Source organism: Sphaeramia orbicularis, chromosome 7 (genome assembly GCF_902148855.1).
Source record: "Sphaeramia orbicularis chromosome 7, fSphaOr1.1, whole genome shotgun sequence".
In the NCBI taxonomy this organism is placed as follows: Eukaryota; Metazoa; Chordata; class Actinopteri; order Kurtiformes; family Apogonidae; genus Sphaeramia; species Sphaeramia orbicularis.
Window position 1 is genome coordinate 57,020,742 of NC_043963.1, and position 26,948 is coordinate 57,047,689.

Genomic DNA, 26,948 nt, shown 5'->3' on the forward strand with positions numbered 1-26,948 from the left:
TGCAGGAGTTAGAGTAAATGTGAGCAATGCCGTCATCTTCAGCCGTTCTTCTACTTCAGCCGTCTCAAACATGCGTCCTGGGGCCAAATGCGTCCCACCAATAGTTCTAATGCGAACCCTGGGATGAGTTTACAAAGTGTAACCCTTCCACAGTCCACACTGTGGACGTCATTTAAAGCCTTTCATGCACAGTGGTCACTCCAGTGGTCACTCCAGTGGTCACTCCGGTGGTCACTCCAGTGGTCACTCTGGTGGACAGCTGTTCAAAGCTGTTCTCTTGTACATTCATGGACGCTCATGCATCATCCCAAACACTGCCTATCAGACCAGTACTGTAGCTTTGCTGTTCTAGATAAACCTGATCTGCACTAACATGTTTGAGTGGAAAAATTAATGAAGTCTAATTAGTTTTGGTTTTTTTTGTGCATATTATCTCCATATAGTGAGTAATAACTAGTATTATAGTCTGTTCAAATGTAAGAAAACACCTGATTAACAGCATTCAACATGTTTTTATTTCACAGTTTTCACACAGTAGATCAGTAAATACGTTTCTTTGCTTCTAAAATAAACACATGGTGTCCAGCTGAATGGACAGTTTTGGAACTACATGAAAAATAGGTTCATAAAAAATTCAATCACATTGTTTTTGGTTTTCATGTTTTTTCATGCCTAAAGAGAAATAACAAAACTCAGGAAAAAAATCTTGATTAAGGTTCTCATAATTCATGCATGAAAGGGTTAATTTAGGTTCCACATCCAGACCAATCTGATCTACAGTCCAATAATAACAGCAGAAGAACCCACACAAAGAACCACTGCAGATTTACCACTGGGTCTGATGTGAGAAAAAGAATATATTATGTCTATAAATAACAACAACTTCAAATTTTAGTGCACAAAATCACATGAAATTGTGAAACTCTTTCCATTTCCAAACTCTCCTGTACCAATAAAATGTGACTAACCTGAACAAATGTGTCCAACCTGAAATGTCTGTATTAAATTCAGTCCAGTTTGAACTCTTTTCTTCCTGTTCCTCAGTGTTTAGTGTCTTTGGAGATCTGATCCAGAATGCACATGGACTAATGAGAAGTGGAGGAAGAAGACTGAGAAAATTACACTGATTTTACTGAAGAAATGTCCGTTTGTTCAGGTTATTCACATCTTTTCTGTTTGGATAGTTTATAAAAGTAAGTATTTTCATCATTTAATGTTTTTTTTCACTCGAACACAGACATAAACTGTCAGTTGTCATTCTTTCTGGGTTCTTCTGTTCTTCTTTTCCTGGTTGGGTCCACTGCAGATCAGATCAGACTGAATGTGGAACCTGAAGGAACAGGAGTTTAGAACCCTGATCTAAATGATCAGAATGTTAGATGTGAAGACACATGTGTAAATGAGTTCAATGGAGGCCACTTCTGACCAAACAGAAAGTGTGACTTGAACCATGACTTCCAGCTGAAGCTGTTCTTCAGTCCTGACTCTGTGTCTTTACAGATTAACTGCATAAAAGAGAACAATTATTCGGACAGTTTTTCCACAGCATGACCTTGTCAGTGTGTTTCAAAACCAAATTGAATTGTGCTTTTTTTTTTTTTTTTTTTTTTAGCCAATATTGTGCTTCCGATTACATTGTTATCTCCAGTAAACCTGAACCATACTTCCTGGATTATTCCTGCAATATGAATCACAGCTTAAGCTATATGGATTTGGGGCATGAAATATGGAAGATACCCAGTAAAACTACTGCCGCCTATGAGCAAAGTGCTTCAGAGCTGCAGTCAGGTGGACACACAGGTGTGGACCACAGGACAAACACACAAGCCACGGTGGCAACACGAGAAAAGTTAACGCAACATGACACATCACAACAGAAACGCTTCAGTTAACCCTTTCATGCACACTGGTCACTACAGTGGACAGCTATTCAAAGGTATTCTCTTATATATTCATGGATTTTGTTGTTTTTTGGGTTTTTTTGTAACTTAAGTTTTATTAGTTTTGAAAGAACAACAAAAAGAAAACACAACAACATACATAAGTTGGGGTAGCACAGTCTTATCAATTATTTTGCTTCTATAATGTCCATTTTTTCCACTTTTTGTTCATTTGTGGTTCTTGTAGTCTCAGTCTGTGTGTTAGTTTTTCCATTAGAATTATGTCCTCCATCGTAGTTATCCATTGATCCTTTGATGGTACGTTCATCTTCCCCCAATTCCTTGTTCTACATTTTTTTGCAGCTAACAACATCAGCTTTACCAAATATTTATTGTATTCATGTATAGTGTCATCACCAAAGTTGCATAAATAAAGAACTTCAGGTTTCTTTGGAATTGTGTATCCTAATACTTGACATAGGACATTGCAGATCATTTCCCAATATTCCCAAAGTTTTGAACATTTCCAAAAAACATGAGAATGTTCAACATCCATCTCCCTGCATTCTCTCCAACATTCCTGACGCCTCTGGAACTGTTTACTTTTAAACTTGGGTGGAATAAAAAATCATATCAGGTTTTTCCAGGCAAATTCCCTCCATGTCCGAGAGCTAGTAGTTGTATGATGGAATTTCCATGTTTAGCCAATCTATAGCATCCATTTCTATGTCAAATTCTCTTTCCCATTTCCCTTTTACATAGTAAGTTGTTGCTTATCGAGATTTCTTAAGTCTTTATATAATGCTGAGATGATCCTAATATTACTGTCTTTAAATGCTTTAGTCATGATTTGAACCCCATCGCTCTCTTCCATGGAGGCTCCCACCTGGATTTCCCCTTCAGAATAGTCTCTCATTTGAAGATAACAGAAAAAATCATGTTTCTCAAATTAATATTTTTGTGCTGAAGTTTGGAAACTCTCCAGCCTCCTATTATTTTCCAGAACACACCAAGCTGTAACTCCCTTGGTTACCCAATATTTATAGTTTTGGTCCATTTTGGATGGCATAAATTTACTCTCATATGCTATCCATTTTAGTTTTGTTGCATGTCTTTGGACTTTATGTGTATGCAGCATTCCAAACCAAATATTAAATGTATGTTTAATTATTAAGTCTAAATTAATTTTATTTTTTTCATAAGCATCTTTATCTCCAAGAAAGTTTTGGATAGGCTGTTCCAGTGTTCCAATTTCAATATCTTTCCACTTACTTAGGTAAAGTTCCTTCTGCTTCAGTTGCAATAACATTAAACATAGATTTGAAAAAATGTTTATCACTTTCTGGAGGGGCATAAACATTCACTATTGTAATCCTCTCCTCCTCTAGCCTTCCCTTCATGATATCATACCTACCTTCCTTTTCTTTAACCTCCTTTTCTAAATCAAACCTTATAGAATTAGATCCCAAAATTGCTACCCCTCGTTTACGACCCTGTTTATATGAACTGTAATATGTATTTCTGAATCCCACTTTTTTTAGTTTCTCATGTTCCTCATCTTGCAGATGGGTTTCTTGTAATAAGGCAAATTGTATTTTTTCCTTTTTTAGTTTTAGTAACACCTTCCCTCTCTTTTAGGGGTGGTCAGACCATTAACATTCAATGAGACAATTTTTAAAGTATGCATATTCTTTGATTCAAATAAACTAGTGTGTACCCAGAAACAAGAACAAACTAAGAAAACATAATGAACTAGATATTCAAAACACAGAACAAGTGACTTCCAAAACGGAGATGCTTCTAAACCTCTCCCATTCCCCCTGTTGGTGGGTGAGCAGGAGATCCTCACTACAGTTGAGGGCCTGCCACTACTGTAGACTCAGTAACACATCCTGCAAATGGATTTATTGGTCTAGCAATGTCCAACATAGTCTCTGTCAACTCTCAAAGTCGGCAATTATGTTTACAAAAGCCCTTTAGCTGGCACTTTGGTTATATGCTTCCAAATAATATTATACTAAAGTTACATATTAGCCCATTTGACTTGACTGTAAAGAGGGTCTCCCAGAGGAGGCCCGTTACCTCGGTAGTTCAGTCTTTAATCTGGGGGTCTCTGATGTTCGTGCAACTTATCCCTTGCACGTTGCGCGGTCTCCAGCGTGGATCCTCCGCCACCAACTCTCTGCCATCCACTCGTTGTTTGAGTTCGGTGAGTCTCTCCCCCGTTCCCACCTGGCAGATCCACGTCGTATCCCCTGGCTCTCAGGTCAAGCGCAGCATCCATGGCGTTGTCGTAGCTTTTAGTGCCGTCGCCCCAGAAGACACGCATCCTGGTGTAGGGGGTTTGGAAGCGGACGCCTCGCTCTGTAAGCACTTTCTTAATGCCAATATAAGAGCGCCGTTTCTCTACTATTTCTGTCGGGTAGTCGTGGTCAAACTGGATCAGCTTGTCTGACACTCGTATTTTCTTCTGCCATGCTTTCTTCAGAATCATTTCTTTGGTTTCAAACTCCAAAAAACTGACCACTATAGCCCTGGGACGCTCACCTGGCTTTGGTTTAAAAGGGGGGGGGGGGGTTCTATGTGCTCGTTGAATATGCAGCTCTTTATCTTCAGGTAGATCCAGTTCTTTTTTCAAAAGTTGGTCCAAAAATGTTGCGACAGTCTTTTTCACTGTCCTCTAATAGGCCAAATACTCTGATATTATTTCTCCTAGACCTTGCCTCAAGCTCGGTTATCTTGTCTTGCATGTTTCGCGTGTGAGTTAGCATCTTCTGCAGCGAGACGCCTGCCTCCGTGTTCCACTCCTCCACTTCCACGATGCGAGCCTGGGCCTCAGCTGGGTCAGCCTTTTGCTCTTCCATCTCTTTGCTACTTTCTTTGAATTTGTATTCCATATCTTGACGTATCGAGGTAATGTCTTGTTTAAGCTCGGTTTTAAACGAGGTTAGATCATTTTGCATCGTGGCCCGGAGGTCTTGAATTTCCTTGCCAAGCTTTGCTAGCCCCTTGAGCATTAGCTTAGCGCGGCCTGGATCCGCTTCGCCCATTTCTTCCTCCTGCTCCTCGTGACCGCTCTCTTCATTTTCAGCGACCTCAGACGTGCCTTTTGGTTTTCTGTGGCTTTTTCGCGTTCCCGTTCCACTCATACTTTGATTGTTAGTCGTTCTGTATCGAGTTTTCGAGTTTTGGTGGAGTTCTAGTTCACCGACAACAGAGAGCTATTCACTACGCGTGTGTATCGTTTGCCATCTTGTAGGAAGTTCGGATTTTGTTGTTTTACTTGCATATCAGCCAACACAGTGGAGGCTTATGCATGATCCCATACACCAGTTCTGTCCAACTCATGTCAGTTCAGGTCCACATTCAGCCAAATCTGATCTGCAGTGGACCGGACCAGGAAAATAAGAACAGAATAATACAGAAATAATGTCAACTCCAAACTTTCTTCTACATTTTAGAGCAAAAAAAAAGTAAAATTATGTGATGAAAATATTTCCATCTCCCAACTATCCTTTAAAACAATGTGAATAACATGAACAAACTGACATTTCTTAAGAAAACTAAGTGCAATTTTAACAATATTCTGTCTCAGTTTATCATTTAAACATGTACATTACAACTTACAGATCACAATGGATCTACAAACACACAAAACATTTAATAACAGACAGAATATTGTTCAAATTACACTTCAGACATTTCAAAATATTTATATTTGTTGAGGTTATTCATGTTTTTGTGAAATGAAAGTTTGTTTTAGTGTAAATACAGTAAAATGACATGAAAATGTTTACATTTACAAAGGGAAAATTTGGATTTATGAGTATTTACAGGTTATTGTGATAGTATTTAACTGATCAGACCCACTGCAGATTAAACTGGTCTGTATGTGGAACCTGAACTAAAAGGATTCAGATCTTCAGTGTCATTTTTGTATTTCACAAATTCATCCCAGGGCCGGACTGGACCCTTTGAAGGGCCGGATTTGGCCCCTGGACCGCATGTTTGACACCTGTGGGATACACTGTAATTCATACCATTATTGTTCTAGATAAACCTGATCTGCACTAATATGTTTGAGTGTAAATTTTTGCTAATTGTTATTAGATTGTAATAGATAGTTGTTTTTTTTAAACAAAAAGTTCTTTTTTTTTTTTTTTTCATATTAGCTCCATGCAGGTATGCAAAAATGTGAGAAAACATCAGATTAACAGCATTTGAATTTCATAGTTTCCCATTGTATATCAGTAAATACATGCTTCTTTGCTTCTAAAATTAAACACGTGGTGTCCAGCTGGGTGGACATTTTTGTAACTCCATAAAAAATATGTTCATAAAAAATCAATCAAATTGTTTATTTTTATGCCTGAAGAGGAATAAAAAAAATCTTGATTAAGGTTTTCATAATTCATGCATGAAAGGGTTAATACATGTAAATATTCTTTATTAAACATTTAAAAGTGAAAAAAATATACCGAATGTCATGTAAAGTTAAGGCAAAAAACTGTATTTTAATTATGAAAAATTACTGTATTTTTTATTAGATGGTTATTTTCCATTTTTTTAACAGTATTTTTTCGGCACCCCCGCTGCTGGAATGTTACTGTTGTTTTTTGTTTTTTTTTACAGTGTAATTAAGAAGCTGCTGATGAAAGGATAGAAGTCATGTGGATGCTTTGCTGAACATATGGTCTTTTTTTTGTGGACTGAACCCTCATAACCTGTATCGGTTTTCTCCACGGGAAAGGACGACATATTCTGATCTGGATGTTGATCAGTCCAACAGCCAGAGCCTCACATCCTCAGCCCTGTCAGGGTGAGTTAGCCACAGATGAAGAAACCTGGTGCATCTTCAACAGTCTGTACAGTCCATCTGCCTTTCAGCTACAAAAAGATCAATTAACCAACAAACCATTTGACAAACCCTCTGTATTGGCAGAATAATGCTCCAAAACTTCCAAATCACACCAGCCACCTCTGCATTCTGTCGTGTTTCATTTGTAATTCAGGTACTGGCTTAGTCTGACCTTCAGGTACTAATCACTGGTAACTGACTTCCGGTTTAATATTCATTAACCCAGATTTATCTGGTCATTATTTTAGGTGATTAGTACTTTAATGCAGATGTGCACTTCAGCTGTCATCCATATTCCATCCATCCAACCTCATCCACTTACTGAGGTCCAGGTCGCAGGGCAGCAGACTAATGCTGCGTTTCCACTGCATGGTACCGGCTCGACTGGACTGGACCGGACTGGACTGGACTGGACTGGACTGGACTCAGCCTTTTTGCGTTTCCATTATGAAAAAGGACCTGGAATCTGGTACCTGGTACTAGTTTTATGGTACCTCCTCCTCAGAGGTTCCAGGACTGGGGACCAGATCCTAAAGGTGACACTGTGTAAACACTACAGACCGCTGATTGGTCGGAGTGGTCTGTGTGCCCCGCCCTTTTCCAAAAACAGATGCAGAAGTGGACAGTAAATCTGTCAGTAGGTGAATCCACATGATGACAGTAAACTGTAAAACTACACCACAGTCAGTCAGGAGGTTCAGTCTGTGGTGGCCGACGTACAAATTCAGCAGGAGTTTGACCAAACAGGCAACCAGTGAGTTTATCAGCAACTGTGAGCAGAGCACACAGAAGGAACGCACCGCATCGCTATGACGACCAGGGACTGGAAAGAGGGAGGATCTGGAATGGAAAGGGTCTGGAATAGGACCTGGTACCAGAGTGGAAAGGGTCTGGAATAGGACCTGGTACCAGAGTGGAAAGGGTCTGGAATAGGACCTGGTACCAGAGTGGAAACGGTCTGGAATAGGACCTGGTACCAGAATGGAAAGGGTCTGGAATAGGACCTGGTACCAGAGTGGAAAGGGTCTGGAATAGGACCTGGTACCAGAGTGGAAAGGGTCTGGAATAGGACCTGGTACCAGAGTGGAAAGGGTCTGGAATAGGACCTGGTACCAGAGTGGAAAGGGTCTGGAATAGGACCTGGTACCAGAATGGAAAGGGTCTGGAATAGGACCTGGTACCAGAGTGGAAACGGTCTGGAATGGGACCTGGTACCAGAGTGGAAAGGGTCTGGAATAGGACCTGGTACCAGAGTGGAAAGGGTCTGGAATAGGACCTGGTACTAGAGTGGAAAGGGTCTGGAATAGGACCTGGTACCAGAGTGGAAAGGGTCTGGAATAGGACCTGGTACCAGAGTGGAAAGGGTCTGGAATAGGACCTGGTACCAGAGTGGAAAGGGTCTGGAATAGGACCTGGTACCAGAGTGGAAAGGGTCTGGAATAGGACCTGGTACCAGAGTGGAAAGGGTCTGGAATAGGACCTGGTACCAGAGTGGAAAGGGTCTGGAATAGGACCTGGTACCAGAATGGAAAGGGTCTGGAATAGGACCTGGTACCAGAGTGGAAAGGGTCTGGAATAGGACCTGGTACTAGAGTCAAGTCGAGTCGAGTCGAGTCGGTTCCACATGGTGGAAACGCGGCATAACACCCCCCATTTCTGTCTCAGTGCCCCTCTGTCAGGTTTGTGGTTCCAAACACCTCCTGATGGTGTCCTACTGCCCCTGTTGAAAACCACTGTGTTAGAGGTAGGCTAACAAAAAAAAGAGGCAAACAAATGCGGAATAATAAAATGGTTCAGAAATGAAAAACGATGCATGCTGCTTCTTTGATCCACAGTATGTGCATTTTTGTGGGTGAACATGGTCTAAATTAGTGAAGACAAAGCAGCTTTGAAAGGCAAAATGACTGCACCTGCTGATTTTCATTAGCAAATACCTATAACTGCAGGGAACAGGCCGTTTAAGACAATTATTCAGCAGAGTTATTAAAGTCAGCACAGTACAAGTCAAGTTTCCTTCCTCATTTCTGCTCTGCCCTGGTTGCATTTACAGAACTTTGGTCAGAGGTGGATACCAAATGGAGCCAGTTCAATAATATTTCTGGTGCACTTTGGGGCAGTGGGTAGGTCCTAGGCTGGACTCCAGTGCCAGTTAGCGTGGGCCTTTCTGTGTGGAAGTTGCATGTTCTCCCTGTATCTGTGTGGGTTCTGTCTGGGAACTCCAGTTTCCCCCCATTATCCAAAGAACAGTCTAGTTCAGGGCTGTCAGACTCATGTTAGGTCAGGTCCACATTCAGCCCAGTATGATCTGAGGTGGGCCAGACCAGTAAAATAATACCAGTGAAAAAAGTCCAATTAAACGATGATAATGTTTACATCTACAACGTTTCCCTAAAATCTGAATAATAGGAACAGTTTGAAATGTCTTAAGAAAAATAACTGCAATTTAAAACATATTCTGCCTCAGTTTATCATTTACATGTGTACGTTATAACTTACAGATCACAGTGGATCTACAAACACACAAAACATTTAGTAACAGAATGTTGGTAAAACCGCATTTACTTCTCTTAAGATGGGGGGGGTGGGGGGGGTCAAACTCATTTTAGTTCAGGGGCCAAATTCAGCTAAATTAGATCTGCAGTGGGCTGGCCCAGTAAAATAATAACAGAATAATATAGAAATAATGTCAACTCCAAACTTTCCTCTGTGTTTTAGAGCAAAAAAAGTAAAATTATACGATGAAAATGTTTACATCTGCCAACTATCCTTTAAAACAATGTGAAATAACATGAACAAACTGACATTTCTTAAGAAAACTAAGTGCAATTTTAACAATATTCTGTCTCAGTTTATCATTTAAACATGTAAATTACAAAATGTACAGATCACAGTGGATCTACAAACACACAAAACATTTAATAACAGGCACAATATTGGTAAAATTACACTTCAGACATTTCAAAATGTTCATATTTGTTGAGGTAGTTCGTGTTTTTGTGAAATGTTAGGTTTTTTTTAGTGTAAATACAGTAAAATGACATGAAAATGTTTACATTTACAAAGGAAAAATTTGGATTTATGAGTATTTACAGGTTATTGTGGGTTGGATCTGACTGATCAGACCCACTGGAAATTGAATTGGTCTGAATGTGGAACTTGAACTAAAATGATTCATATCCTCAGTGTAATTTTTGTATTTCACAAATTCATCCCCAGGGCCGGACTGGACCCTTTGGTGGGCCGGATCTGGCCCCCGGGCCGCATGTTTGACACCTGTGTTCTAAATCCTGTACAGGTGTGAATGTGAGTGCAGGGCTGTCATGTCAGCCTGTGATGACCTGGGGACAGTTTTCCCAGTGGTAGCTGGGAAAGGCTCCAGCATCCCATAACCCTGTCAAGGATTGAGCAAATCAGATAGTGGATTTAATGAGAAAGATAAGTCAAGCAGCATTTGTTCCAAATGTCTTACATTGTGACTGATGTCTCTGGGGTGTTGGGGTGTGTTTTAAATGACAGAAATCACTTGAAAAACTATTTTGCCACGGTCTACAACTGAAGACTACATCTGCAAAGGTCACGTCGCAGATGCACGACCCTGCAAAAGACGTGAATTGTATATCAGATGTAGGCTCAATGAGCAAACAGGCAAGTACATGTGAACAAATAATGAATAGGCATCGAATTACTGGGAGAAAATGGTAAACATTTGTCCCAGGGGCAAATATTTGGGGATTTATTTTAGTTTTGATGATTACAACCCACAGGTCATGAAAATAAAAAATCTAGTACCTCAAAATATTAGAATATTTAATAAGGCCAAAAAAAAAGAAAAGTATAATACAAAAATGTCCAAATTCTGAAAAGTATGTCCATTTGTAATCTAAGTTCCTCATAGGTGTGAATGTGAGTGACAGTTGGTTGTCTCTATGTCAGCCCTGCAGTGAACTGGTCACATGTCCAGGGTGGACCCCACCTTCACCCATAAGTACCTGAGACGGGCTCCAAGTGACCCCCGTGACCCAATTCTGATTTCTGATCTGGTCCAACACATGTGGGGTCACCATGGAAACTGCAGACAAACCCACATGGGACCCTTCTATGCAGCCCAGTTGGAACCCTTCTGGGCCCACATGGACAGGGTGGCTGGGTGATAACAGCCACAACGCACTGATTTCAACACAAACTTCATGTCCGTACAAGAGCATCTACTTGAACCTTTAAACTAGTGCTGGGCAGCGATTCAAATTTTTTATCAAAATTAATCACATGGATTTCTGTGATTAATCATGATTAATCGCATTGTTATATGGGGGGGTGGGGGGGGTTGCCGGCATCAACAGCGTGTATTTCCTTTCAGTGATATTTCAGACTGCAGTACTCCACTGATAAAAATAATTGCACATGTCAGTGCTTCCAAACACCTGTGTCCCCCCCCCCACACCATCTGAAGACATTTCAAATGAAAATGTCCATGGAACAGACCGCTACTGTTACACATGTTTATGTCCACACAGGTTTATTTACACTTGTGAGTGATTGACAGGAGTCTTAGGGTGTATTCACACCAGGAAAGTCCGATAGTTCACTTGCTTTGGTCCGGACCAATTTTTTTTTTTTTTTTTAATTTGGTGCGGTTCGTATTCACACTGTACATTTTTGTAAGTGGACCAAAATCTGTAAACAAAACCACGTGTGCTGAGGTGGTTCATCCATTGGACAGAAATGAGCAGTGTCCATTAAAGCGCTCAGTCCAAAGTGAAAGGACAGAATCATGGACATTTTGCTGTTTTTGTTATCGTCATTGCGGTTTTTACAGATGCAGACGTCTGCACAAGTGTTTGAGCAGCAAGAGCGTTTGATGCAACGTCAGGTTTACAGTATTGTAGAATTCATTTCTCAATGACGAAGACACAGGGCAAGACGGCTACGGAAGACAGCGCTCATGTGCACATCATGTTGTGACTGTTGGTTTGATTCCCACAGACAGAACAGGTCTGAAGTGTGAATTCTGCTGGTATATGAAAAGACTGTTCTCCAAAAGCATTAGTGCTCCGTACTGCTGACCTGTGTGTATCTATCCTATATCACCGTTCAGTTTAGCCAGGGACAGAATTCCTTAACGCAGGTAAAGTTTGCTGGGGGTGATGAAGTCATTTATTATTTTTTATTTCAAGCACAACAGACAGATCTAACCGTCATCCTAATCATTCTCTCACTGAACAAGCTGAAAACGTCGGAGTTTTTCCGTGTCCTTTCTGTCAGCTGTGTTACATGCACATCTGCCCAGATGTCCAAAAGGCAGCGTGTCCCTTCCAAGCTCCAAGTTTGACCAGGGTTCATGTTCAGCTCCGTAGCCTATCCTCACTCTGAGCGCTTCTCTGGTAAAACTCTGTTGTCCATAATGCTCGACGCACGACGGGAGCTCGTTAGGTACAAAAAACCCAACTGTGTCGGATCGGGTCCGGTCTGCTTTCACACCTCAAACGAACCGCACCGGGGTTCGTATGGAACCGCACCGAGACCACCTCTTCAACTGGGTCTCGGTTCGCTTGTTTGGTCCGGAACAGAGTTTGGTGGTTTTTATTCACACCAGCCCAAAAGGTCCGAACCAAGGGAGCAAACGAACTCTGGTCTGTTTTAAACGGACCAAACAAGGCAGGTGTGAATACAGCCTTAGTCCCACTAATCAGTACTAATACTAATAAGCCCATTAATATGTGATGTTCAGCTGTTCAACGTAAACAAAGGGGGCCCTCTAGTGGTGGGAATAAGTGTCACTAATGTATGTTTTGTCCTTGCGGTGTTCCCGTAGTCAGTTCAGACATAAGAAGGAACTAACAGACACGTTTCTTTCACTCTGTTTGTATGGCCCCAAAAACGTTTGCCTGTCAGTATTTTCTGTTCAGTTGTTGTCAGAATGAATAGTATCAAATATCTCTGATGTGAACCTTTGTTTCTGGATAAAAAGACGTTGTAAATCTTAAATTAATCTGTAAATGCTAATCGTTAGCATGTCTATGGATTTTCCCATTCAAGTTAGCATCGAGCTAGCAATCTTTTTCCCATTTATTTAAATGTATAATGCCATGTAAATGTACTAAGGCAGTGAACAGAACTCAGACATATTTAGTTTGTATGTGTCAGTTTTACAGTGAGTCTACCGGAACAGATTTGGACACAAGTTTTGGGCGTCCGTCTTTTCTTGGTAAACCTGTTGTCTATCTGCAGCTAATCGCTACACACACACAAGCAGAAGAATAGGAGTTAGAATAAAACAGCATTAACGAGAGAGAAAAATAAATGTCGGTGTTATTTAATGAATGCGTTAACGCGGTAATAACGCGTTAACTTGCCCCGGCCTACTTTAAATCTATCATTTCTAACACTCAGTGTCACTCAGTAACAACAAACAGTCACACATGACACTGAAGTAATATGGGATTATGAGACTTATTTCAACATCACTGCAAATGAAAACCTCTCTGATGTGGTTCCAGTAAAATTATGTTTGGCAACAAATTACTACATTTATGTTACATTTAAAGTGTCGACGTTGATGAAGTGGAAATGAGGCGACCAAATGACACAGGCCATTACAGTGAATAAAAATGACAGATTTGTTGTTTGTGTGAATAGACAGAACTGCCTAGGTATTTTCTAGTTGTTTGATGTGGAAATGATAGATAATATAGCCTTAGGGTGAGACAGGAAAAGAAGTGTGTGAAATGTCCCTGTTCACATGAACACAGTGTTTGTGTGACTGAACCTCTGGTGTTGGAGGTGGTGTCTTTGAACTCCACTCAGTACCTGTGTGCATTTCCCTGTGGATGTGTGAAGGCTAATCTGCACTTGTGTGCCTGCTGTGACTGTGACTGAGTGCTCATTGTGTGGGTAAATACATGCGCAGCTCCTTTTGCTTTACCGTGTTTATTTCCCTCAGAATTAACTGGTGCAGATGCCAGCCCGTGTGTGTGTGTGTGTGCGAGCGTACGGGGGTGGAAATCTTACGACATGTGACAGCTGGTGGGCCGATGCCAACGGGGAAGGATGGAGCAGAGAAGGAAACGACTGTTGCCAAGGCAACACCGAGCCGGAGTGACTGATGGTCGGGTAGCGTGAAGTAGCTGCCAGCTGAGACAGTGAGAGCTGTGGAGAAACAATGCAAATGATTCACTGTTATTAGAATGATTATGAACAACAGGACTCAAGAATATACTTCATGTCACAGAGACACATGTGCCGTCTCAGATGACAACACCAGACCATTAGAGCTAACCCCGCTCACCCCCCCCCCCATCCTCCTCCTGCCCCGCTCTACTGGATGTCAGCTGGTACTTTTAAAAGAACGTACAAGAGAACAGAGTTTACAGCTGGATTTCCCATGTTTTGCTAACAGTAGTCTAAAGGGAGGGGGAACATTTACAAACGTAGATAACATTAGCCTGAGTTACGCTGTAGTATTCCAAACTGATCACAGCTTTGAGACTAGTTTCAACACCAGTGTAAGAAGATCTTTGTCTGGTCTGGGTTTCAACACACTTCAGTCTTTGCTATGATGTGGTCTAAGTTTAGTACACAGGTGTCTAACATGCGGCCCAGGGGCCAAATCCAGCCCACCAAAGGGTCCAATCCAGCCCACATGAAATGCAAAAATTACACTGAAGATGATCACAGAAAATTTTTGTTCAGGTTCCACATACAGACCAGGAAAAATATTATCATAATAACCTATAAATTCTTACAACTCCAAGTTTTTTTCTTTTTGTAAATGTAAATATTTTCATGTAATTTTCCTATATTTACACTAAAACAAACTATAATTTCACAGAAAATATAAAAGAACAAATATGAAAAACCTGAAATATCTTAAGAAACATAAGTGTAATTGTAATAATATTCTGCCTGTTACTGAATATTTAGTGTAATCTGTAAGTTGTAATGAACATGACATCAATGATAAACTGAGGCAGAATAGTGTTAAAATTACACTTATTTTTCTTAACAAATTTTAGGTAGTTCCTGTCATTCACATTGTTTTAAAGAGCAGTTTGTAGATGTTGTGGTGTACAGGATATAGAGGTTCTCTCACCCAGAGGAAGTTGTGGCTGTTGGGGCGGGTCTTAGCCCCCACAGGGAGGGCTGTGTGGAGTTTCCATTTGTTCTGGTTGCGGGAAAGAATAAAAGTTGGCTCGCTAGCAACTGGCTGGTTTTCTCCTTTTTCCTCGCCACATTGGTGACCCCGATTCGAGCATGTCTGATCCAGCAGAAGAGAGTGTTTCCTCTTCGACTTCGGCCGCGGATTCGGCCCCCTCTTCTCTCCAGCTCCCACAGCCGGCTTCGTTCTCCGCCGCCCCGACCGCCATCAAGCTTCCAGAATTCTGGCACAGCGACCCGGCGTCGTGGTGTTCCAACACATTGAAGCCCTTTTCCATCTACGGGGTGTAGATGCGGATGTCTCCCGGTACTATTTGGTGGTCACAGCCCTGGACCAGCAGTCCACCCGCAGGGTTATGCCGCTGCTGCGTAACCCCCCTCAGAGCAGGATGTACGCCGCTCTGAAGCAGCTTCTGCTGCAGAGGTTCAGCCTGTCCTCCGCCGAGAGAGCGGATAAAATCCTCAGCCTGCCTGGTTTGGGGGACGGTACAGCCGTGGACCTTATGGACCATATGCTATCTCTCCTTGGTTCAGATGACGGCTGTTTCCTTTTCCCGCACATTTTCCTGCGTCAGCTCCCGCCGCAAGTTCGAGCGGCTTTGGCTAACTCTCCTCGTCTGATGGCTGGCGATTACCGTGGCTTGGCGGAAGAAGCTGACCGGATCCTGTTGGCTACCAGACGTTTCGTGGTGCAGAGTACTGCGGCGGAGCCCCAGCAGAGGACGGCGGAGGACCCGGCGGTGGTGTCTGCAGTCGGCGTGGGAACTCGTCGTCGTGGGAGCCCCCTGTGTTTCTACCACCGGAGATTTGGCAACAAAGCTAAGCGCTGTGTCCCCCCATGCACGTTTGAGGTGTCTGGAAACGCAGTGGCTGCCACCGACGGACGAGGTGAGCTGCTCTTTATTAAAGACTCCCTGTCGGGACAGCGTTTTTTGGTTGACTCTGGCTCCCAGAAGACTTTGGTGCACCCCACCGGTCCAGGATGTCGGACTGTGGGGGTGGCCCACTGCTAAGTGCGGCTAACAGTTCACCTATTGAGACTTTTGGCACAAAATGGACAACTGTTTGTTTCCACGGACGTGAGTTTGAGTGGGACTTTGTCATTTCCTCTGTGACTGTTCCGATCATTGGTGCTGATTTTTTGTGTGCTCACAGTTTGTTAGTTGATGTTGCTAACCGCAGGCTTATTGATGCTGTAACTTTCGCCACTGTTCCATGTGAGGCTGGGGGAGTTGGGCCGGTGACGCACAGGAATTTTTCGGCGTCTGGAGATATTTTTCATTGTCTACTGGCTGAATTCCCATCCTTGACCACTCCTGCCTTTTCCTCCACTGTCACTAAACATGGGCTGGAACATTTTTTCCCACTAGTGGTCTGCCAGTTTTTGCGCGCACACGGCGTCTTGATGCGGGAAAACTAGCTTGCGCTAAGGAGGAGTTTGCTACCATGGAGAGGCTGGGGATCGTGAGGCGCTCTAACAGCCCCTGGGCATCGCCCCTCCACATGGTGCCTAAAGCAGACGGGTCTTGGTGCCCGTGCGGTGACTTCCGCCGTCTGAACGACGTGACGACACCAGACCGTTATCCTATTCCTCACATTCAGGATTTGTCCGTTCGGTTGTCCACGGCCTCTATCTTCTCTAAGGTGGACCTGGTGCGTGGGTACCATCAGGTTCCAGTGCGGGCAGAGGATGTGCCTAAGACGGCAGTAATCACCCCTTTCGGGCTTTTTGAGTTCCTCTGTATGCCATTTGGCCTCAAGGGGGCAGCCCAGACTTTTCAGAGACTTATGGACTCGGTGTTGTGCGGCCTGGAGTTCGTGTTCGTCTATCTTGACGACATTTTGGTGGCTAGCTTGTCCCCCGAAGAGCACCTCGTGCACCTCAGGGAGGTTTTCCGGCACTTGGATGCTCATGGCCTGATTGTCAACCCAGCCAAATGCCAGTTTGGGTTGCCGGTGATTGATTTTTTAGGTCATAGCATTTCGGCGTGTGGCGCTGTTCTGTTGCCTGCTAAGGTTCAGGCTGTGGCGGATTTCCCCCGCCCGGCTGTGGTCAAGTCGTTGCAGGAGTTTTTGGGGATGGTGAACTTCTACAATAGGTTCACTCCCCATGCCGCTCATCTCCTGCAGCCGCTTTATGACGCCTTGCGTTCCAAGAAGGCTGCTGACACTGTTGTCTGGACTCCAGACTGGCCTGTTGCTTTTGAAGGAGCTAAGTCTGCCTTAGCTAATGCAGCTCTCCTGGCTCATCCTGATCCTGATGCTCCTATCGCCCTCACGACCGATGCTTCTGATTTAGCTGTGGGGGCTGTTGTGGAGCAGCGGGTGGCAGACACATGGCAGCCTCTCGCATTTTTTAGCCGCAAGTTGCGGGACAGTGAACGTAAACACAGTGTTTTTGACCTTCAGTTGTTGGCCCTGTTTTTGGCTACACAGCATTTTCGGTTTTTGCTGGAGGGTCGTTCTTTTACAGCTTATGCGGACCATAAGCCGCTGACGTTTGCCATGTCTAAAGTATCTGAACCCTGGTCGGCACGTCAGCAGCGTCACCTGGCGGCCATTTCTGAGTTCACAACTGACATACGTCATGTCGCCGGGAAGTCCAATTCTGTTGCGGATTGTCTTTCACACGTGCTGGTTTGCCCTGTGCTCCTCAGGACGGAGCACCGAGCAGCCTGCTGATCCGGATATCCTTGCCCTTCGCTCCGGCGGTACAGGTTTGAAGTTGGAGAAGGTTGTGTTGCTAGAGGGAGGTCCCTCACTCCTGTGTGATGTGTCCACAGGACGGCCTCGCCCCGTGGTTCCGGCAGGTTGGCGGCAACACGTTTTTGACTCAATTCACTCACTTTCACATCCAGGTGTGCGCGCGTCGGTTAAGCTGGTTGGTTCCCATTTTGTGTGGCCCGGTTTTCGTAAGGATGTTAAGGGGTGGGCAGCTGCTTGTGTTGCTTGCCAGGGTGCCAAGGTGCACCGACATACCAAAGCCCCTCTTGAAAATTTTCTGATTCCTGCCAGGCGTTTTGACCATGTGCACGTGGATCTGGTTGGGCCCCTGCCGCCTTCGAAGGGTTTCACTCATCTGCTCACTATGGTGGATTGGACCACCAGGTGGTCCGAGGTGGTTCCCCTGTCCTCCACTGCGTCCGCCGATGTGGATGGTGCCTTTCTCTCTGCTTGGGTGGCCCGTTTTGGTGTTCCGTCAGACGTTACTTCTGACAGGGGCCCTCAGTTTATTTCAGAGCTCGGGTCTGGGATGGCGCGTTCCTTGGGGGTACAGGTGCATCGTACTACGGCTTCTCACCCTCAGGCTAACGGGTTGTGTGAACGTTTCCATCGTTTGCTCAAAGCAGCTTTGCGCGCTACGCTCGTGGGTGACAGTTGGGTGGATCGTTTGCCGTGGGTCCTGCTCGGGTTGCGCTCGGCTCCCAAGGAGGATCTTAACACGTCCCCCGCAGAATTGGTGTTTGGTCAGTCGCTCCGTGTCCCGGGTGAGTTTTTGCTGGAGTCGGCTGCACCGAGTCCCCGTTCTTCGGTAGACCCCTTTTCATCCGGTGGCGCTTTAGCCCCAGGTCCTATGCACCACTGTTTCCCAGGGTTTTTCGCGCCTACAGCTCTCCTATCTGCTCGTTTTGTTTTTGTATGTCACGATGCCCACCACTCGCCCCTCCAGCCTCCTTACGATGGTCCGTTCCGTGTGCTTGAACGGGATACCAAGGGTTTTGTTTTGGATATGGGTGGGCGCAGGGAGTTTGTGTCTGTTGATCGCCTGAAGCTGGCCTATGTTGTGGTGGGCGAACCTGTGTTGCTGGGCCAGGTTCCTCATCGTGGCCGTCCGCCTTCCAGGCCTCCAGTTTTTCCTCCTCCTGTACTGGACAATGATGTTCCTGCCCACTGTTCTAATGAGCACCTTGACTTGCAGGTTCCTCACACTGACTCGACGGTGGTTCGGTGCAGTCACTATGGGAGGCCACCTTAGGCCCCCACTGAGAGACTGATTTGCAGGTTGTGTTCCCTTCTGGGTGTTCGGGGGGGGGGGGGGGGGGCTGTGTGGTGTACAGGATATAGAGGTTCTCTCACCCAGAGGAAGTTGTGGCTTGTGGGGCGGGTCTTAGCCCCCACAGGGAGTGTTGTATGGAGTTTCCATTTTGTTCTGGTGGCGGGAGAGAATAAAAGTTCGCTCGCTAGCAACTGGCTGGTTTTCTCATTTTTCCTAGCCACAATGTTAAATTATTCATCATGTAAGGAAAGTTTAGAGTTGACATTATTTATGTATAATTCTGTTATTATTTTACTGGTGCGGCCCACTTCACATCAAATTGGGCAGAATGTGGAACTGAACTAACATGAGTTTGACAGCCTTGGTTTAAAAGATCTTGACTGCACCATTAGACTACCCACTACCCAGTCCACATCAGAAATATGACTGGTTCTGTGCATGTGTGAAAGCAGTTAAAAACAGTCTGTGGAACTGAAAAGAAAATAATCCTATCTTTGTCATTGCTACTTGTAAACGTGTTCTTTTGTTGGCAGCTCCAAGAAAAAGTCTGGATTCTTTTAGGTCTCATTTTTATACATTTATTTTTGACTTGATCTGATCACAAACAAAATAGAATTCAGCTGAGGCTCCACAGCCCAAACAGGAAGTGGATCCAGACATTCTAATGCACATCACCTTCATATCCTTATAAACTGATCTCCAAACGCTGGGCTGACCCCCTTGTGCTAGGTGGGCGGGGTCACAGAACATGGACTGGTGTCATGTGACTCTAAAGTGAAACAGATGTGACACCTGAACTCTATGAGAAAAACCCATGTTAACTTTTATCTCTTGTTGTTTCCGATCGTCTGTGGGCATGTGTATTTAACGTGTGCCTACGGTGAAGTCCTGTGATCAGAAATCTGTGGGTTTAGTATGGGACCAACATGTGACCTGTCCTAAGGACTGGACCACTGACCAGTAACACAAAAGAATCTTGACCAGTACTGACTAACATGTGATTAAACCCAAGAAGTCAACCATCCAAACTAAAATAGTATTTCATACTTCTTAAATATTAGATCAGTTCTTTTCATCAAATGGAAGTCTTTTGATCAAGCTAACACTGTTAGCATAGTGAGCCAACATCAGTTCCACTGCTCATATACCACAACTAAACTAATTTATTCCACACATGTGAAATACTGCAGTCCAGTATTTTAAATGTACATATTGTATGTTTTACAGATTTAATTAAGTTTTTTCTTTGCAGACCTTCTAGTCTGGTAAAAATATTCATAGCGGAAACCCTAGAAGTCATGTTTAATTGATGATCTTATATTTGCTGGAACTCTCCAGTATCAGTGCAAGGCCAAAGCCTCCCTTTGCCTTCATCTGCTGTTTTCTCTGCTCTTCACCTGTCCAGCTGCTCCTGGGGGAACTCCAGGCTGTTCTGGGGTTGGTCCTGGGTCTGCTCACAGACCCAGGTCCACAGGGAACTCCTCATCAGATAAGTGCCTCCTCTATAACAGCCTGTCCCTTAGGGTGACAACAGTCTGACCAGGCGCAGGTTCAAAGGAATCTGATCATGAATGGCATATCGTTAGCCTCATACTGTGCTTGCCTAAGTCATATTTTTGGCCAAATTGTGATAAATGTGTAACTTGACTCTCCTAACACTGCTGCTTCACTTTGCATCATTGGCTATAAACTGAAAATAATGAAAAAGATAATTAAGCTATGAGACTAAGCATATGTGAAATGACCACAGCTCACTGAATGTGGACTGGATTTAGTTTGAGATCCAACACTTTGGAAATACTTTATATCAAACATGGCACCATTTTGAAGGCAACGGGTTGCAAATGTAATATACATTTAAATAAACTGACTTTGAGGAAATCAGATAACATTCATTTAGTGCATTACACTGTGAATCTAAACTACTGCAGACTCAGACAGACAGTCTGACATCAATGCTCAAACTGGAAGGTAAAGTTTAAGTTTATTGACCCATGGGAAAAATCATTCTACATTCAAAAACATAGGACCAATGGTCCTGTATCTTAGCGGCCAAATTCAAAGCTTTGGGAAATGTATCCAGATCCATTTCTTCTCCCCCAGTTCTGTGTATTTATTCTATTACAGAAATAATCCATGTTTTGCTCATATTCCAATCAGATCTGTAAAAAATTCAAATTCACACTCAATATCATTGATACTGATTTATTGCATCCATCCACTTCCTATCTGTTATAATGGGGACATTTTTCAAAGTGGCACCAAATCCAGAATCAGATCTGGATCCAATTAATTTCACTAACTTTTGTTGACATCATCATACAGAAGCTGTATACCAAGTTTGAAGTCAATCGGAATTGTAGTTTCAGAGAATAAGACGATTGAAAAATTTGTAACAGATGATGGACAACAACAGAGGAGGACAGACGACGAGAACAACGACAGACGACGGCGACAGATGACGACGACAGATGTCGACGACAGACGACAACAGATGATGACAGATGATGACTATGACAGACGACGAGGACAACGACAGACGACGACGACAGATGACAGATGACGACTACGACAGACGACGTGGACAACGGCAGACGACAGACGACAACAACAGACGACGACAACAGACGACGACGACAGCAGACGACGACAGACAACGGACAACGACGACAGGTGACGTACAATGATGACAGACGACAACAACGTCAGATGATGACAACAAATGACGATGATGACAGATGACGACAGACAATGACAGACGACGACAACGACAGATGACGACAGCAGACGACGACAGATGACAGATGGCAGATGACGATGACAGACGACGATGACAGATGACGGCGACAACAGACGACGACAGACACCGCCGCCGGATGCCACATGACGACAATAGCTTTGGGCCGATTAGCCGGTAAGCTAAAGACCCTTCAGGACAAGTGGGATGCTACTGAGCGTCACCTGAGGACCTGAGTTGTGTCCACTCAAATATAACAGGGACTTGAATTGTTAAAAAGCCGTGCTTTTTGAATTAAAACACTGCTTTACAAAGCAAAGAGTGGAATTTTGAAAAGTGTTTTGCTCCTTCTTAAGTTTGTTGTGGAAAAACTAATGAAGTTTAAGTGTGATAAAGACCTACATGTGGTTTGGTGAGTTATTTTTCCAAACACTCACACAGCCTATAAATCAAATGTATTATTTTTATTATTAGATGTCCAGGTGTGAGAGGAGCGCCCTGTTGGCCTTGGTTCCACAGAGTATGCACATACACTACAAACCCACCAGTGTACCAGTCATGTTCCCAGACACAGTTCAGCCCTAGAAAAGATCCAGAAGCAGAAAAAGTGCACTCAGTGAACTGCCTGTGGTCACTGTTCCTCCATAACCTCAACATTGTTAAGGCATGGTGACCTCATTTACAGTCGTTTTAGTCCATTACCGAATGTCTTGGGGTCAAAGCAAATGGTCGACTGACAGACAATGAAGATCCTCTTTGACCCATATCAAGCACTGAGACTCAAGCCCACTCACCACTGATCAGATAAACAAACTGCTTTTGTTCTGCAGGGATTTTATGGCAATAGAAAACGGACTGAGCAGACACCAGCTCTGTGCAGATGATGAGTTTCTAGAAACCACTGACTGTACAGAACCAGTGAAAACAGCCATGAACCCACTAAACACGACAGAGATAAGACCTGCATGGAGTGTTGGGAACTTCATGTGCACTGGTAAAGAATACGGTGGTAACCATAGCAACAAGTGTCAACCTGTTCTCAGCGAAGTGGGTGACTGTGAACATAGACACATCTGAACAATAAGCACAGCTTGGCCCTGATCACAGATATGGAACTGATCATGACACTAACCTTTCAAAATCCAATCTTCTCAATGTACGTTTATCAGGATTGTGCTTAATCTGGGTCAAACTCTAACCCTGTGACAGCAAGTGGAAATATCCATATCCATTTACACTCTAAAAAATGATCCGTTGGCTCAACGTAAAAAATTGAGGCAACAATTTCCATTCATCTTTTTCAGTTCTTTCCACTTGTCCATATTTGCATATATGCCTCCAGACTTGTGTAGTTCAGTAAACTCTATTACTTTAGTACAAACAACATGATTTACTTTTTACTCCACAAGATTAATTAAGTGGAACCGACTGAATTTAAACTGTGTAAAAACTACTCCATTTAATTAAACTGACTTATTGTTTTACTTTTACTCTACTCATAAACATCCATACAAGTGTTACCTTCAGTTTTTCAGTTGGTCTAACTTATTTCTGTTCATCAGAACTAATCCCACAGAGAAATTCCAGTTATATGGTCATATTACTTATTTTTCTATGCATGTTAATTACTAGATCTGTCTGCATGTTAATATCTCAGTTGTACACCATGCTGTTGTCCCCATTCTGTTACAAACAGTAAATTCTATTTGCCCAGCAGTGAGGAGTTCCACTGAACAGAAGAAGTGTGATCAACACTAAACAGTTGAGTCCTGGTTTGTCCTGTGGTTCTGACTCCTGGTGCAGTTCTATACAAATACACAAATGAACACACAAAGGCCAAGAAACATCAGCATGCACACATGAACTCCAAATGAACACCAACACACAGCCCTGCTGAACCCCTGCACAGGAAAGAACACATTTACCCCACAATGCACTGCAGCAAACACACCACAGTATAAACTACAGTTTAAATGAGAAAGGAGCCAAATGGGTTTGATTCAGTCCTGGAAGAATTCAAACTACTGTTGCACAAACAAAGTTAAATTCTACCAAGCCTTAAAGTTTAGTTCAGTTCTGTGGAAAATCAGGTTTCTCTGTTTTTTTTTTTTTTTTTTCTGTGTTTCCCTCCATTTCTTGTGGTGGGCGTGGTCTGTCAGTCAAACATGTGCAGGTCCGTCACATCTGAACTCAGATTTAAGAGGAAGATTAAAGAGTTTTAAGTTGTATTAACTTAATCTACTTCTATGTTTAGCTAAAGGCAGAAATGTCTGTTCAAAATCGATATGTTAAGTTCAGACTGTTTCCCTTATTTTTCATTTAGACCAACTTCATAAAATAACTGATCAACTGATTACAATGTGTACATGGAACAAACGGAATTTTTTAAGCAGAGAAAGCTCTGGATCTTAAGCTAAACTTACTAACCCCATGAATCCTTTTTTAGAGTGTACCTATATATTTTTGTAAAGCACAGTCTGTTGTAGGTCCAAAGGACTGTTGTATGAGTTTGAACAGCTCAGTATGTGTTCATGTGGACTACCCTAATAGCAGCGTCTCAAACAGGATAGGTCATCACACAGAGCGCTGAGGCACACAGCGGCGCTCATACATGTCCGAAAATAAAGCATTATTTATATGTTGATGCACATTTTTCTTGTTGTGGTAATAAGAAAAGGAATATTTGAAAGGTGACCTGTTGTGGCTCAGTAAAACCACTGGAACTTCATGGAAGGATGGTGCAAATCTCAGCCTCCTCTGGGATTCACTCCTGCTGTTACCCTTGACCAGGGAAGTGGACACAGCACTGCATGAAGGGTCAAACACCGACTTTGAGGAGATTAAAAAAGTTACAGAAGAAAAGTTCCCTTGGAGAGTATTTTTAAAGTGTTAGTAGAGAGTTAGGATAGAGAAAAGAAAACACAAGGAGCTTTGATCAGCTCAGGATAGACATCTGCATTTGATAAAAACAGAAAAGAGCACAAAGCTGTTGATAATCCACCAGTGGTTTGATTAATTAACTGTTTCAGCAAATAAACTGATTATGATCTCCATTAAGTCCGTCCATCCATCTGGTACTGGGTTTCTCCTTCTTCTTCTTCAAAAAAAAACATATTGCAGATTTTCATGCAACTGTGTGGAAGCGTTCCAGTGAAAGCTCTTAAATAGTGAAGTGTCAGTGGTCTGGACTGTGTCTGCCACTGAAGACCATGTCTGAAGCATTCTGAAGCAGACCCAAGGCCACGTTCACACCACAACACTCCTGCAAACAGCACAGGTGTCCAACTCATTTTACTTCAGTTCCACATCCTCCCAGTATGATCTGCAGTGGGCCGGACTAGTAAAATAATATTAATAATAATATATAAATCATGACAACTCCAAACATTTCAATGTGTTTTAAAGTGAAAAACGTGAAATGACATTATGGAACCGTTTACATCTATAAACTGTCCTTTTAAAAATGTGAATAACATGAACAACCACGAAAAAACTGACATTTATTTAGAAAAATCAGTGCAGTTTTAACTCTATTTTGCTTCTACTTATCATTTGTAAATGTTCATTAAAACTTACAGATCACAGTGGATCTGCAAATTTACAAAATATTTGAGTAACTGGCAGAAAATTAGTAAAATTGCACTTACTTCTCTTAACATATTTCTAGTTTTTCATATTTTTTGTGAAAGACTAGTTTGTAAATTTGCACATTTTCATTTAATTTAACTTTTTTTACACTAAAACAAAAAGGAAACATTTGGAATTGTCATTATTTGTAGGTTTTTATGGTTGTATTTGACTGATCTGAGCCACTTCAGACTAAAGTAGGGCTTTTAATGGGCCTTAAAGTAAAACCACTGACTGTTCATATCTTCAGTGTAATTTTTGCATTTCACAAATTCATCCTAGGGTCAGATTGGACCCTTTGGCGGGTCAGATTTGGGCCCCGGGCCATATGTTTGACACCTGTGGGCTAAAGGCTTGAAAACACAAAGCTGCGCTCCTTGTAGAGTGTACATCACAGACATGTGCCAGAACAGGAAAACAACAACATGTCAGATTATTTTCCTGTGACGGACCTTCATGTTGCCCTAACCCAGCGGTTCTCGGTCTTTTTCTGTCGGGCCCCCCTTTGGAGGATGAAAAATCTCCAGGCCCCCCCCCCAACCCCAGCAACGTTGTAACAGTGGTGCAATTATAAGTTTTATTGAAAGAAACGTCAATACTGTAACAATACCTTTCTGCTTTTCCTTGAATAATTTGTTGTTCAAATTGAAAATAACTTAGTTTTTTGCTTGAATAATGGAAATAAACTCAACAAGACTGCTCTGAGACAATATTTTTCCAAATAAAAATTGGAAATGCACAATAATCTTACAACTATGACAATAAAGTTACTGTTTTTTAGAACAACAAACAAATTTTGGTAATAAAGATGAACATTTTAACAATATCATTGGGTCAGTGAGCCCGTTTCCACTGCACATCTCAGAACATTAAAGTGTACAAACTGTGCAAAAACCCACACATTGCACATTTGTCTTTTCCAGTCCAGTCCTTGTCCATTGTCCAAACCTACACTCTTTGTCTAGTCTAGTGACAGATCACCATGGCAGTAGATTTGTTTGTTGTACGTCCCTAAAATGAGTCCAGGGTGTTCCAGCACTAAAATATTAGTTCCACCTGCTACATGTTCCAACCTGAAGGAGAAAAACAAAAAACAACCACCCAGGAGAGATCCCATGCCCCCCCCGGCATGCCTTCGCGCCCCCCCTGGGGGGCCCGCCCCAAACTTTGAGAAACACTGCCCTAACCGCTGTAATGTACATCCAACAGTCACTTCAGCAATTGTTACAAATCACCATGTTCTGTTTCCTGTTCTGTGATGGTATTCCATGTTAGGACAGAACAGGAAGAGCAGAGGAACGGTTCCACGCAGGCGCTTGGTCCTGCTCCTGCTCCTGGTGGAGGTGATGCCACCTGGTGTGCATACTACATCCATAAATAACAAATTTCACACACTTTTGTGTGTCTGTCTGCAGGCAGACTTCCCCCAAAAATGCACGTCTTAAACGCGGTGAGAACACAACGCCACTTTTTCATTTTCAGTTCAGAATCTGTGCGTTTCCATGACAACTTTTCTTCCTGGTTCAAACTGATTAAAGGTTCAGTCCTGTTTCAGATGCCCATGTAAACACCTTATTCCGGGCGGCTGTGGCTCAGATGGTAGAGTGGGTCGTCCAATAAGGGTTGGCGGTTTGAATCCTGCTCTGTCCTAGTCAGTCTGTTGTGTCCTTGGGTGGGACACTTGACGCTCCTAGC

The 26,948-nt window shown here is 43.0% G+C and overlaps 1 protein-coding gene across 1 annotated transcript in view; it reads right to left on the minus strand.

Annotated features, from left to right (window-relative positions):
* nphp4 (nephronophthisis 4) overlaps nucleotides 1–26,948 on the minus strand; it is a 360,146-nt gene that overhangs the window by 294,795 nt on the left and 38,403 nt on the right. Inside the window, exon 4 of the mRNA XM_030138849.1 lies at nucleotides 13,747–13,884. Coding sequence (XP_029994709.1) covers nucleotides 13,747–13,884 — 138 coding nt within the window. The remainder of the gene's footprint in view (nucleotides 1–13,746; nucleotides 13,885–26,948) is intronic.